This window comes from Aotus nancymaae, unplaced genomic scaffold (assembly GCF_030222135.1).
Source record: "Aotus nancymaae isolate 86718 unplaced genomic scaffold, 86718_ANA_hifiasm-v0.15.2.pri h1tg000029l, whole genome shotgun sequence".
In the NCBI taxonomy this organism is placed as follows: domain Eukaryota; kingdom Metazoa; phylum Chordata; class Mammalia; order Primates; family Aotidae; genus Aotus; species Aotus nancymaae.
In genome coordinates this window covers 86,921,233-86,936,190 of record NW_026988442.1, presented here as the reverse complement: position 1 = coordinate 86,936,190, position 14,958 = coordinate 86,921,233, and the positions used below count along the sequence as shown (strand labels likewise).

The following is a 14,958-nucleotide window of genomic DNA, read 5'->3' as shown; positions in this document are numbered from 1 at the left end:
GGTTGGTCAGGAGGGTCTCGATCTCCTGACCTCATGATCTGCCTACCTTGGCCTCCTAATGTACTGTGCCCAGCAGGGGTGTTCTTTTTAATAAAAAATCAACTATTTGTTTTTTTACAGAAAAATAGCAAAGATAATACAGTCTCATTATTATATCTAACATTAGTGTGGTTTATTACAACTAATGATCCAGTATTGATATATTATTACTAAGGTTCATGCTTTATTAATATTTCCTTAGTTTTTATCTATGGAAAAATATCATTTTTCTGGTTTAGATTCTCTTCCGGGACACCTCATTACATTGAGTTGTTATGTTTCCCTTGGTTCCTGTTGTTATGAGTTTCTCAGAGTTCTTGCTTTTGAAGATCTTGATAGTTTTGAGGAGTACTGGTCAGGTGTTTTGTAGGATGCCCCTCTCTTGGAATTTGTCCGGTTTCCTCATGCTTAGACTGGGCTTAGGGGTTTTGGTAAGGACTATCACAGAGGCAAAATGCCGTTTTCATAACACCATATCAAATGTACTTGATGGTGACCTCCACTGTCTCTGCTGGATGTAGTTACTCCCCCCACTTCATACTGTACTGTTTGGAAGAAAGTCATAGTGTGAAAGCTAATCCTTTTTAGCTTGAAAATAGTCATTATTTTAAAGTGTTTATACCATTATTATATTATTAAAAGAAAAATCTTTACAAGTTGTTCTCTTTATAAAAGTTTTTAAAATTATTTTCTTTAATATTGTTGTCAGGTAGCCTGTTTCTTTCAAGAACATTTTATATATTGTGGGGATTATTGGGCCGATTTGGATTCCTTCAATTTTGAAGCAGTAGATTTCAAAGCTGAGTAGAAAAGCCAGCAGTTTTTGCTCTTAACAGCTGCCAGACGCAGGGGCAGGCCGTATATGAACATTGGGCAGTGCCTGACATTGTGTTTGGAAACATGTTTAATCAAGTCTTAAAATGGAGACCTGCCCACCTCAGCCTCCCAAAATGCTGATGACATCTTACGTGGAGGCGCAAAGGCTAACTAACTGAATAAGCACGAAAAGAAATTAAATCCTAAACGTTTTCGGAGGTTTTGGGAAAACCCAATCATACGCCTTGTGCGCCACCTACTGGCATAATGAAAGACAAAACCTGCATTGATTTGTAATTTGTCGTTATTAGAGAGTTTTCGTTGTTTCCAAAAATTGCACCAACGTAAACCAAAATTTAGGTTGATGCGGGTGTGTTGTTTAGGCGTTAGCAGTACTGTCCTCACTATGCGCTCATTGGACAGTAGCGCAACCCCAAGAAAAGGATGGTTACCATAAAAGTTTCGTGCGCTGCAAGCAGGAAGCGCCAATATCTGGTAGGGTTGTGGTAATTAATTCGTGAGTCCCGCCCTAGTCGGCCTGGTAGTTACCTTACCTGCAGCCTGCACAGCTTTTGACGACATCACCAATTCTTTGTTTTCTGAGGCTCCTGAAGGGTCGCAGAAACGGCGGCCGGGTTTTACCCAGAAGACCGAGCGTCAGCCGTTCGAAAATTTGCATACGCTCCTCTCGTCGGGGCGGAACTGGAGGGGGCGGGACCGCGGCGCGCTCTTAAACTCTGCAGGGCCGCTAACCCGGCTTTGGCTAGGCTGTATAGCCTTTTATTTCGTTTTTCCCCTTACGGAGTATTTTCCATTATAGCTGTACACAGCACTTTTTGTGGAAGGTCGTCCTTCCTCGTACTAATCAGTTTGGTTCCCCCAGTCGGCTTGCACGCTCTGGACTCTCTGACCGCGTTTGGGCCAGAAATGTCGGGGTGTCCCCGGAGCTGGTGGGCGGGAGCGCTGCCCCGCAAGCCGGCCGCTAACTGGCTCCCGGTGTTTCCCGTTGCAGGTGGTTCTGCTGGGCATGGATATCCTGTCCGCCCTCGTGACCCGGCTGCAGGATCGATTCAAGGCGCAGATCGGCACAGGTGAGCTGCGGCACTGAGCGGCCCCGGCCCCTTCAGACCCCAGCCTTCCCTAGGCCTCACCGGCTCCTCCACTTAGCTGCTTCCAACCTTTCCGGCAGCCGCCCTGCCTCCCCATTCAGCCCCCTTGGTCTCCCTTCCGCTCCTTCCAGTCAGTCAGTCCTCGCCGCGCAGCCCCCGCAGCCCCCGCAGTCCCCGCCCGCTGCACCGCTGCCTTCCCTCCCGCAGCCCCCGCCCGCTGCACTGCTGCCTTCCCTCCCTGCTGGGCTCCTCTGTCCTCTGGCCCTTTAGGTGCCCTTACCCTCCCCCATATCTTTGTGCTGGCTTCGTGTTCTCATATGGAACTCATATTAGTGCCGTTTTTATTTCTTGTGCTAAATTAGCCGTCACCCTTTGGTGCCAACCAAGTCATATTTGTCCCTGACCCCTGGTCTCCTTTAATGAGAGGCAGTTTTCTTTGAGAAGTCCTATAAAACTGAGCCAGCTGTATTTTTCCCAAGATGATTATGGTTGGCATTACCATTTTCACCTTGATTGTAAATGTCATTACAAGTGTATAGTAAATGTTCACTCTTATTTTGAGGGAAAACAATATGTCAGCCAAATGGAACAAAACCCACAGATTTCATAGATTTAAATACCTCGAAATTCTTGACCTCCGGTGTTTCACGGGGGCAGTATAAACACTAAGCAGCTCTATGCAACCATTTCCTTATGGAATCTCTCTATTTTCATTGCACACATGTATTTGTTCTTTTCTGTTAACTTTCTTATCAATATGCTCCTTCTGAAAAGGTGGTGAACTGTTTTCCCGTTCTAGCACCTAGTGTCTGTTTACAAATAAACCATTCCTTTTAGAAATTTGATATTTTAATAGTGTTCCATTTTCCTCCAAAATTAGCTGAACTATTCAGAGATATCTCTTGTTATAGAGGTTTACAGACTGTTAAAATAAGCTGACCTCTGGTCTACAGGTGTCCTTGGAGCGCTGGTGGGAGGGTCCACATTTGGGTATATGGGGGAAGATGGAAAGCTGGGCTCTGTCTCATGTGTGTTTGGGTGTGATGTAAAACTAAAAACACACAATGTCAATGAAATGTAAGATTTATCAGTAAGTGCCTACCGCTTGCACCCCCCCAAACACATATGCTGGAGCCCCTCTCCTTGACTTTTACCTAAATTTTCCTTTCTGTTAACTCTTCCTGCCAAGGTCTTCCATTTTTATCACCTTACAAATACATTGGGAACTGGCTGGAGGAGCGTGGGGTAAGGATGAAGACAAATAGTGTATCTATCCATGCAAAAGATTTTGCAGACGCTTTTGCTGACTTTCATGGATTTCAGCAAGAATAGAGCTGTGAGCAAAGATGAATGGTTTTAGAATGAGACACATCATTTAGGTCAGGGGTTTGTCTTCCCACATAATTGAAATAGCAATACTTGGTGACCACAGACCCCCGAATAGGGTTTCCTTTGACCAGTTTCCATTTTGATTTTCAGTGCTGCCAAGTCTAATAGACAGACTAGGAGATGCTAAAGACTCTGTGAGGGAGCAGGACCAAACTCTGCTGCTAAAGATCATGGATCAAGCTGCTAATCCCCAGGTAGGGCAAGAGACGTGTTTTGAGGTCAGCAGGCCTGTGTGTGCACATGCACACACAGTGGTGTGTGTGTACTTGCACAAATGGTGTGACTCCATAGACTTAAGCTGATGTATTACAGATAAAAATTTTCACAGCATTCAATCTGTTCCCCATGCAAGATATTTAAATACGTCACAAAAGGATAAGATGAAAAAATTAGTGGATTTAACATGGGGGTATTGAATAAATTAGTGAATTTAATATACTTGGTTTTAACCTATTAGACTCTTCAGCTCGTTTATGTAACTCATTCTCCATTTCTCTGAAAAGAGGAAGCTGTAGTGTCTGGGGAGTCAGCAGGCCTGACTGGAGCCCTGGCCCCTGTCTTCTAGTGAGTTGGGGCTGCTGGGATGGACCGAAACAGCCCTGCCTTCCCAGGTTCCACTGTCCGTTATTGGGAGATAATCAGAAAAAGCAGAGGGCGGTGTGAGTGCGTGATCTTCGGCAACTCACTGGCTCTTTCGGCCTTGCTTTCCTCACCCATAAAACGAGGACAGTTATACCTCCCTTTCATAGTTCTTGGGAGAATTAAATGCAATTATATAAACGAATGTGTTTTAAAAATTGTAATACTTGATAACATGATAGATGCCATCATTTTCCAGTATGCTCTTGAAAGTATTAAATGTGTTGGTAGAGGATGGGACTAACTTGGCACTCTTGAAGAGGCTCCCCTTCCATTGCTCCCTTACTAAGTGACAGCTGCAGCAATCTTCTCTTTTCCTCACCTGTTCTTTGTCATCTGCAGTACGTATGGGACAGAATGCTTGGAGGCTTCAAACACAAGAATTTCCGTACTCGAGAAGGCATCTGTCTCTGCCTTGTAGCAACACTCAATGCGTAAGTTTGGGATGAGCCTGACATTTTTACTTGGCTGAATTTTTAAAATCTTTTTATTTTGAAATATAGATTTGCAGGAAGTTGCAAAGAAATGTAGTGTGAGGTCTCATGCCCCCTTATTCAATAGTTATTCAGGTGTTAGCATCTTGAATAACTGTAGAACAGCATCAGTACCAGGAAGTTGAGATTGATACAATCCCTAGAGCTCATGCAAATTTCTCAGGTAAACACATGCGTATTTGAGTTTATTTACAACTGCACCCCTTCCTCATGCTGCCGTGTGTAGCCACACCCTGACCCCTGGCAGCCATGCATCTGTTCTCCCTCCCTATGATTTTGTCATTTCAAGAATGTTATGTAAATGGAATTATACAGTATGTAACCTTTTGAGTTTATCTTTTTTTCACTCATCATAATACCCTTGAGGTTGCCCATGTCATTGACTAATAGCTCATTTTATTGCTAAATAGAATTCCTTGGTATAGATGTATCACAGTTTAAACTATTCACCTGTTGAAGAACATTTGGGTAATTTGCAGTTTTTGGCTTTTATGAATAAAGCTGCTGTGAACATGCGTGTACAAGTTTCTACATGAACATAAGTTTCCATGTCTCTTGGATCAGTGTCCAAGAGTACACTTGCTGGGTCATTTGGTAAGTTCATTTTTAGTTTACAAGAAACTGCCAGTTTTTCTCCCGGAGTTGTCCGCACCATTTTACTTTCCCACCAGCAATGTCTGAATGATCTGGTTTCTTCATACCCTTGCTGGCCATTGGATGTTGTCACTTTTTAATTTTAGCCATTTTTATATGTGTGTGGTAATACCTCATTGTGGTTTTAAGTTGTTTTTATCTAATGACTGTTGACATTTTTTTCATGTGCTTATTTGTAGGAGAGGCTTTTTTAAAATTACAAATTTCAAGGCTTTTTTTCTGATTATGAAAATAATGAGTTATGTTATTTTTTTTTAAAAAATTGAGATTAATGTTTATATTACTTTGTAAATTTTTTCCATCTTAATATGTTAGCCTTTTCAGTGCCATTAAATTTGGCCACATGTAGCTGAAGCTTTAAAAAAAAAGTTCTAGCCTTTGATCATAGTAGCTCCCGTTCTAGGAATTTATGCTAAGGTAGTAGGCAGATTAACCAAGAGATTTGTATTCACAAAGCCTATTTGTCATGGCAGCGATGGTGATGGTGAAAATTGTAACTCAAATGTGCCCCAGTAGGGCAGTGCTTGGCTCAGATGTGTCCCAGTAGGGCAGATGCTCTGGTTTGATTGCTGTCTTTTTATCCAGTAGTGTTGTCTTAATGTCTACTGTAGCAGAGAGCTCTGCCACAGCACACGGGAGAATTAAGCAAGATCCCTCAAGCGACTTGTAGTTGCCTTACAGTGACAGACAGTAATGCAGAGGCAGCCCCTGTGAGGCAAGCGGATTGGGGCGGGCCAGAGCTCTGGCCCAGCCTTAAAGGGGTAGGGCCTGTTTGGCCACAGCCCTAGGGGACTGGAGGAAGTCTCCTCTGGGAGAAGCCACCCTAGGTTTTGAACTCTGTGCAAAGGGGCCATCAGATACATTTACTTTGGAGCCAGCGTGGATGGGATGGAGAGATACTTGGTGTGAGGTGGTGATAGGGGTTGGGGAGACACAGGGAGGTCAGGTGTGGGCAGACAGGTGTTTTTCTTTTCTCGGTTCTCACTAACAAGAAGGCACTCCTTTTGTTCTCAGCTCTGGAGCACAGACTTTAACACTAAGCAAGATTGTGCCACATATATGCAACTTACTTGGAGATCCAAACAGCCAGGTGAGTGAGAAGGAAAACCCCTGGGGAGAGGTCGTTGCTTAGACTGTTCAGGTGCATTGTGGTGTTCTGTCTATTCCCAATAGATGGGTGGGACCGTAGTCCTAGTCTTCATAGAGCAATGATGATTATTTAAGAGATCCAGTACTCATTAGCATTTATAAAATATTTATACATTTAAATGTATAAAATGTGTATACCTTTAAGTCTTAAATTGGTAAATGTGGTGGTCACTCTGCCCTCTTCTATACCCAGGGCTGAGAAATCACTAGCCTAGAAATTGATGTTATCCAGACCAGCCTCCGAGATAAGATGTCTGGCCACTTTTTCTGCAGCCAAAAGGGGTGGTGCCGGGGGTAGTGGTGCAGAATCTGCGCTGAGGTGGGGGAGAATGATTGGAAGAGGGTCTCAGGGGACTGTTCTGAGGTGATGGAAATGTTCTTCATTTTGCTTTGGGGGGGCGGCTCCACTGTGTATATCATTGTGGAAACTCTTTCAAACTGAATGTTTAAGAGCTGCAGATTTTACCTAAATTAATGCAAAGCACCATTTCCTTAGAGTGAGGGTAGGAGAGGAGCTGGCTGTCTCACCTGTGAGTAGTTACCAGGTAGTTCACGAAGTTGTACACGTCTGGGCTGGAGAAATAACACTGAACTCGCCTACCAGTTCAATGCTCTTTCTCAACCAGAATCATTTTTATTATGTCATCTCATACAAACTGATAAGAAACATACTTCATTAGACGAAGGTTCAGAAAATGGAACAGTAATTTACAAGACAACTATACATGGTCAGTGGCCTCTCCTTGAAATCTTGGTTGGTAACTGCTAAGTTACCTTCCCAAGAGGTTGTATCGGCTCCCCTTCCACCCAGCCTCCCCCGGCCTCTAGCTCCCCTGAGTCTGCAGCACCCCTCCTGCTCTCCAGGCCCTTTCCTTGCCTCGCTCTTGGTTCCAGCAGCAGGCGTCTCTCCCGTCTCTGGCTGTTGTGCTGCTCCTTCCACCCCAGCCTCTGCCCTCCTCACTGCCTGTCGTCTGCTGTCTCCCTGCTCTCTTCTTCCACTCATGCCCTTTGTCAGCCTTCGTTGAAAATAAATGGCATTAGGTTGGCCATGGTGGCTCACACCTGTAATCCCAACACTTTAGAAGGCCGAGGTGGGCAGATCACTTGAGGCCAGGAGTTCAAGACAAGCCTGGCCAACATGGTGAAACTCCGTCTGTACTAAAAATACAAAAAAAATTAACCAGGTGTGGTGGCGTATGTCTGTAATCCCAGCTATCAGGAGACTGAGGCACAAGAATCGCCTGAACCTGGAAGGTAGAGGTTGCAGTGAGCCAAGATTGTGCCACTGCATTCCAACCTGAGCAACCCAGCGAGACTTCATCTTTTTTTAAAAAAGGAAAATATATGGCATTGGAAAGAAATGTTTAGACATTTTTATTTACTTAATCATACTTTATATTCGATGTTAATTAAAAGATACGTTGAACTAGTTTTAGAAAGATTCTGAATTACCAAATAGATTATTTTGTTGTACCCTTCCCCTTCTGGTTTTGTGTCTGTTTTTGTTTTCTGTGGGAAAAATCCTTTTAGAGGCCACACTCTGGCGGGTCGCTGCTGCCACATGGAGTGCTCTAGCAGAGCAGAAAAGCCAACTTGCTGAGGTGATTTCGTTCCTCGTTCAGTTGCTGACTTTGGTCAGACAGGTGATGTGAATGTTGATACTACCTGTGGGGATCTTAGAACCTGAGGTGGTCGGTGAGGGCTGGGTTCTCTAAATGCACTTCCATGGTGGAGTCAATATAAAACACAGACCAGGCCAGGCACGGTGGCTCATGCCTGTAATCCCAGCACTTTGGGAGGCCGAGGCAAGTGGATCACTTGAGGTCAGGAGTTCAAGACAAGCCTGACCAACATAGTGAAACCCCATCTCTACTAAAAATACAAGAATTAGCCAGTCATAGTGGTGCACACCTGTAATCCCAGCCACTCAGGAGGCTGAGGCAGGAGAATCACTTGAACCCGGGAGGCGGAGGTTGCAGTGAGCTGAGATGGCACCACTACACTCCAGCCTGGATAACAGAGCGAAATTCCGCCTAAAACAAACAAACAAACAAAAAACACAGACCAGACCTACACTGTCCAGAACGACAACAAGGGACATTGTCTAGAGTGGAGGGGAGCACTGCATGGGTGTATGCCACAATGCACTTCATCCCACGGGGTCCCCTCACTCACCCACTTTTCCCCTTTTTCCTCTCTTTCTTCCACATACATTTACTGAGAGCTCATGCTGTGGTCCTGCCTTGTCTGTGTGGATCCTTGGGCTTTTTAGGGGAGGGGATAGAGATTACTAGCTTGATTTTGTTTCTGAGCCTCAGATTTTGCTTCTGCAACCAAGGTGGACAACATCCTCGAGGAAAGTGAAAGAGACATCTCGTTGTCCTGGGGCCCTTCACTGATGAATGAGCTCAGTGTTTCCCTGCCCAAAAGTTTATGGATTCAGTGTAGATTTTGAGAGACTTGGGAGTGGAATATTAAGCACGTTTAAAATTTTGAATGGGTACATTCTCATTCTTGAAGCTATTCAGATAAGCCTGGAAGAATGTCTTACTTTTCACAAGTTTTCCTTTCCTCTGAAGTTTTCTACCAGAGGAGGCCTCACTTAAAAGTTCCTTAAAGCTTCTGCAGAAAAGAGACAGGAAGGGCCCAGTTTGTTTTTGTGCTGGGCTGCTCTCTGATACTATTTTTCTCCTTTAGGTCTAGAGAAGGAGTTAACTTGTCCCTAGGGATTTTAACTAGATATTCTTTATTTTAGAAGTACACAGATTAAATTTCAGATGATCAGCACAATCCCACATTCTCAAAATGTTGATTCAGTTGTTTAAAAAAGGTAACATTGAGTCTTTAACAGTTTGACATACTGTTCTAAAGTTGCCAAAAGGCAGGATATGTTTAATATTAACACTTGAGCTACCTGATGCAATGTAAGACACCTAGGTTAAAGGCACAGATCCCTGCTTTGCATGTAACAGCCAGCTAACCTTGGAGTCACTTGGATCTTGAGCCTCAGTTTCCCCTTTAAAGTGGGGGCAGTGGTAAGTGTCTCAATCCTCATGAGAGTCCTTGCAAGTGAATGTTCTTAAGTGCGCGTTGTGACTGGTGGGTCCAAGTAGAAGACTCTTAGAAGTCCAAGTTACTCAGTAGTCTTCTCGTCATCTGAGATGGCCATTTTCATTTGCAAAAATCATGCCCGTGCCATGTGCCAGTGGGTTTCTGAGAAACTCAGGTGTATAGTGCTTTAAATATATGAAAAGCCTTAATTGTGAGATAGCCTTAGTGTCTTGAGATGTATTTGTGATATTGACATAGCCATACTTCTGCCACACATTGGCAGCCCTGGAGTAGACTGTACTCATGCTGCCATATCCCAGACATGAGTTTCACTAACAAAAATCAGGTGCTCCTGGACTGCTTATGGAAAATAATAATAATACAACTGAAAAACAAAAGTAGTACATTTAATGGATTGCATCTTACTGCTGCATGTAATCATCATAGATTGTATAATTTATAAAAATAATTTATGAGGAAGCAAAGAGTTTTTTAAAATAAGATATAAAATGTAAGACTTGTTTAAAATGTTTCATTAAGCCAAAAATTCAAGTTAGCACTTCTACTGGGTGTCTTTAATGGCAGTTACACTTTTTGTGCCAAGAAACCCTAAGCCTTGGCCAGGAGTTTGGAGCCTACAGTGGTTTCATGGGTTGAGTTCTAGGCCTATGTGTCTGCTTTTGAGAAAGTTCTTATTATTTGTTTTGTTTTTTCATTTCCCCTGCCTCATCTGTAAGACGAGATTGATATTTTACAGGCAGCTTTCGGTATTCTGTAGTAGACAGCATTTACAGATAGAGCATTCCAAACTGAGCACTCTGAAAATAATCCATATATTCACATGTGCCTGAGACATGTTTTGTTCGCACATGTATTTGCACACACAGACACACACACACATACACAGGCACATAATCAATCTATATCTCCCTTCCGCTGGGAAGTTCTGCCACCCACCTCCCTGATACTAATCGAGTTAATGATTCCTGCTTCTGGGTTACATGTGTAGCTTGCATCTGCTTTTGCTGTTGCCTTTATTTTAATCTTTTCATTAATCTTTCCTACTAGTCTCTGAACCTCTAGAGGTAGGATTATAACTTGTTCCTCTTTGCAGTTCCCGATGTCCCATGACTATTTGAGTGACTTTCCATTATTTGCCACGTCTCAGACCAGAGAGGACACTGTTGTGTCAGTGTTGTCTCTGCGCTCAGGCGCCTGACCTAGTGGTCAGCCTCCAGCTCTTCGTTTCCCTACAGCCAGTGTGTGGAGAATCCTCTCTCAGCTCTTCAGGCAGTGGCTAACATAGACTGGATTTGGTGTTTAAAATCACCTTGGCAAGTGTTCATTTCCTTAGTGGTGTGAATGCAGTGATTCAGAGCAGGGAAGCCTTTCAGAGTGGCCCACAGGTGCACAGTGTGTGTGGACGAGGATGCTTTTGGTTACAAGTAACTAAAAGCCCAACTCAGAATCATTAGAGCAGTGGGGAAATGTATCATCCTATATGACCATAGGTCCTGACATAGCAAGACTCCCGGTGTCTGTGACACAGCTGCTGGGAAGGGAGTAGGATTATGTGATGGCCATACACTGAGGATGTACCTCCTGAGCTGAGAGAAGAACTCAGAAGTTCTTCTCTTTCTGAGAACTCAGAAGTTCATGGAGGTATGGATTTCAGTACAAAGTCTGTGCTTGTTCACAGGGACAGGGCAGTGATTGTAGCAGATGCAGCCAGCAGTCTGAGACATCCTGACAATAGGAAGTCCCTTGACTAGATAAAAAAAGCCTGAGTTCTGCTTGAAAACTTGCAATTTCATCTTCCCAGCACCTCAGCTACCCCTTGGCAGGCAGGCCAGCAGAGGGTTGCATCCAATGGGCCTCCCCATGCTGACTGCTGGCCCTCTTGCTGAGTTTGGTCACATTTTCAAAGCCTAAAGCATCTTGAAACATATGATGACCATTGCTGATTCCATGCTCTCTCCAGCTGGATGGCTGTGCCGACAGAGCTCAGGAGGAAGGAAAAGGAGCGCCTCTGCTGCCAGCTTGACAGAACTCCTGCACGGCCCTGCCTCAGCTGCAGCCTGGGTGCTGGGGGTGGGCTGTTGGGCCCAGCTGTTTTGGGGTGCTGGGCACCCACTCTCTTAAGACACTGGCTGTGGGGCTGTGCTGGGTTCTAGGAGGACAGGGAAGGTTTCGGGTCTCATCAGTTTATAGACTGCTTCCCTGTCCCCCATTCTAGGGTGGAAGCCTTCCTTTGAGCTTTTTGCTTTGTAGGAAGCCCTTATTTTGGTACCCGCTCATTAAGGTGCCTTGTGCTGAAGTGAGAAGAATGTTGGCTTGCCCCCAGAGGTGGTATTTTGGAGCCCCAATCTGCCATTCCAGATCTGTGGGCCTTGGGCACGTGACTAACCTTGCCAGCTTCTACACCCTCCTCTGTGCAGTGACCCTATGAGGAAGGAAGGAACAACATGAGCAGACGTTGGAGACCTCAGATTCTGTAAAGCATGCATATATGACCTGGCAGAGCATGCTGCATGTACGGGGCTCTTGTCTTTTTGCAGTCTTCATGGCCTGACACGTTGGGGTGCTTTTCTGTGGTGAGCCTGAGGGGTCAGCACGGAGAGTCAGTGTGAGAACAGTGAGAGCCTATGTAGAAGCGAACAGCTACGTTGTCCTTCAGTCTCGGCTGAGTGGCTTTTATTTAAACCTCTTCTGTATTAGAGTGTCCTACTTTGTAGTACCAAAGAATACCTGTTCATCTGTATTTCTTCTTTTCCGTGAAGAATAGTTTACACCCCTAAATGCTATCTGATCCTGTAACTTTCTATGTCTAAGGAACAATTATTTTAAAGGATAAGGATGTTGGTTTAAAAGATATAGATAACACTAGCCATTGTGTTGATTGCTTTATAGATACAAAGTATAGGTCACAAACTGCTGGCGGAAAGCTGGTTTCAGCCTATGGATTTGTGGGTATATGTATGCTTGTGTTGGCAGAATGTTTTAATTTTATATTTTGAGTTCAAATGATTGTATATTTGGGAGATCTTTTTTTTTGACTTTTCTTGAAAGGACAGGTCTGATAAAGCTGTGCTTCCATTCCTTTGTGGCGGGGTGATGCTGGCCCACCTGCCTGAGCCTCTGTAGCCCTTTTCTGTCCCTGCCTCCAGGGTTCCCTGCCAGTGCCATTTGTCACCCTGCACTCAGCCTGCTGTACTCACTCACTTCTTATGTCACTGCCTGGCCTGTGTAGGCATTTCATTTTCAGCTAGTAGGCATTCTAATATTTGTTGAATGAAACTGTTATTTCTTTCAGTCCTCAGAGCAACCCTTAATTTACGGAGGAGGAAATTAAGACCAAAGGAGTTCTAGTGTTTTGTCTAAGGTTACACAGCTTCCTAAATGTCCAAGTAGGTCCTTAAGTCTACTTATTAATATTTGACTCTAAAGCTAGTAGTTTTTCCACTAAATCTCTTAAACATTTATGGCCCAGACTTTCAAAGTAGCTGACTGGGTATCGATTGTTCTTTAAAGAGGTCCCCCGTTGAGATTTGCTCTGAGCAGATGTTGTCACTAGAAAGTAAGCAAAAGTGATACACTTTAGTAATAATATTCAAGGTATAGAGCATTGACTACTTCCGTCATATGTGCATTTTTCAACGTAAAAATGTTTTCTCACATTAGAAATTATTATTTTTTTTTTCAAAATAAACTGATAATCTGTATTTGTCAGCTGTGACTGCCGTAACAAAATGCTGTACACTGAGTGAGTTAAACAACAGAAATTAATTTTCTAACAGTTCTGGAGGCCGGGTTCTGGTCAGGGCTCTCTTCCTGGCTTGTAGATGGCTGCCGTCTCACTATGTGCTCATATGACCTCTTCTGTGTGTGTACATAGCTCTGTGGTTTCTCTTATGAGGACACTAATCCTCTCATTCTAGAATCCCACCATCATGACCTCATTTGCCTCCTTAATTGCCTCCCCCTTTTTTTCCTTGAGACAATCTTGCTCTGTCGCCCAGGCTGAAGTGCAGTGGAATGCAGCTCACTGCAACCTTTGCCTCTCAGGTTCAAGCGATTCTCCTGCCTCAGCCTCCAAAGTAGCTGGGATTACAGGTGCGTGCCACCATGCCCAGCTAATTTTTGTATTTTTAGTAGAGAGCAGGTTTCACCATGTTGGCTAGGCTAGTCTCGAACTCCTGACCTCAGGTGATTCACCTGTCTGGGCCTCCCAGATTGCTGGTATTACAGGCATGAGCCACCATACCATATGCGGCCACCTCCTTTAAAAAAAAACAAAACGCTGAAGTCTTGCCTTGTCTCCAAGGCTAGAGTACAGTGGTAGGATCATAGCTCACTGCAGCCTCCAACTCCTGGGCTTGAGTGATCCTCCTACCTCAGGCCTCCCAAGTAGCTGGGACAGTAGGCATATACCATCTGGCCCAGCTAATTGAAAAAAATTTTTTTGTAGAGACAGGAGCTCACTTTGTTGTCCTGGGTTCAAGTGATCCTCCTACCTTGGGCTCCCAGAGTGTCAGGATTACAGGTGTGAACCACCGTGCTCGGCCCTTAATTGCATCATATAGGCCCTATCTTGAAATGTGTTGGAGAGTTAGGGCTTCATCATTTGAATTTTGGGGAGAACACAGTTCAGTCCATAGCATGAGGTTTTGGGTGACAAGATAATATAGCCTAAGATTTACCTTTTTCTGCTGGGAGAGGTAAAAATGGTAAGCTACCTTCAGTAAATCTGAGGGTTACCCTCAGTATTTCAAATTGCAAATTTTTGTTTGTATTCCTTCTTCTTTCATTCTCCACTACCTTGATGATATACTCCCATCTTTGCTTACTGAATCAAGCACAGCCTCCCCAGTACCACCTGGCCTTTGTTCTATTTTATATTTTAAAAATGTTTTTCTTCCTACTTTTTTATATGCAGATTTTTTAACCTACAGAGGAATTGAAAGATTGTGTTCACATTAACGTTTGTCACATTTGTTTTGTATCTCTGTGTACACACGTATATATGTATAAAGACGCATACTTGTTTCCTGAACCATTTGAAAGTAACATGCAGATAAAATTTTATACATATATATATATATATGTATATATATATATATTTTTTTGAGACAGAGTCTTGCTCTGTTGCCCAGGCTGGAGTGCAGAGGCGTGATCTTGGCTCACTGCAGCCTCCGCCTCTTGGGTTCAAGCGATTCTCCTGCCTCAGCCTCCTGAGTAGCTGGGATTACAGGTGCGCACTACCACACTGGCTAGTTTTTGTATTTTTAGTAGAGACGTGGTTTCACCATATTGGCCAGGATGGTCTCTATCTCCTGACCTCGTGAGCTGCCCGCCTCGGCCTCCCAAAGTGCTGGGATTATAGGCATGAGCCACCCCACCTGGCCTATAATGATATTTTAAACCCTAGACATATCAGTGTGTATCGTGTAACAAGGATATTTTCTTATATAAACTCATGTCATTTTTCTCAAGAAATTTAACATTGATGCAATGATGTATAATATATAATCCATATTTGAATTTCCCCAAGTTAAAAAAAATCCACGCTGTCTCTCATCCCTTATTTCGTATTTGATGCTGCTTTCTTAGTTTGTATC

The 14,958-nt window shown here is 43.8% G+C and overlaps 1 protein-coding gene and 1 non-coding gene across 8 annotated transcripts in view; one reads left to right on the top strand and one right to left on the bottom strand.

Annotated features, from left to right (window-relative positions):
* CLASP1 (cytoplasmic linker associated protein 1) overlaps positions 1 to 14,958 on the top strand; it is a 284,571-nt gene that overhangs the window by 105,124 nt on the left and 164,489 nt on the right. For all 7 annotated transcript variants that reach the window (XM_064382842.1, XM_064382848.1, XM_064382847.1 and 4 more), the window contains 4 exons: positions 1,868 to 1,946; positions 3,444 to 3,547; positions 4,335 to 4,426; positions 6,155 to 6,230. In XM_064382842.1, coding sequence (XP_064238912.1) covers positions 1,868 to 1,946; positions 3,444 to 3,547; positions 4,335 to 4,426; positions 6,155 to 6,230 — 351 coding nt within the window. The remainder of the gene's footprint in view (positions 1 to 1,867; positions 1,947 to 3,443; positions 3,548 to 4,334; positions 4,427 to 6,154; positions 6,231 to 14,958) is intronic.
* LOC135277129 (U4atac minor spliceosomal RNA) lies at positions 1,179 to 1,304 on the bottom strand. The gene has a single exon (XR_010344728.1). It is a non-coding gene; the product is annotated as a U4atac minor spliceosomal RNA (small nuclear RNA).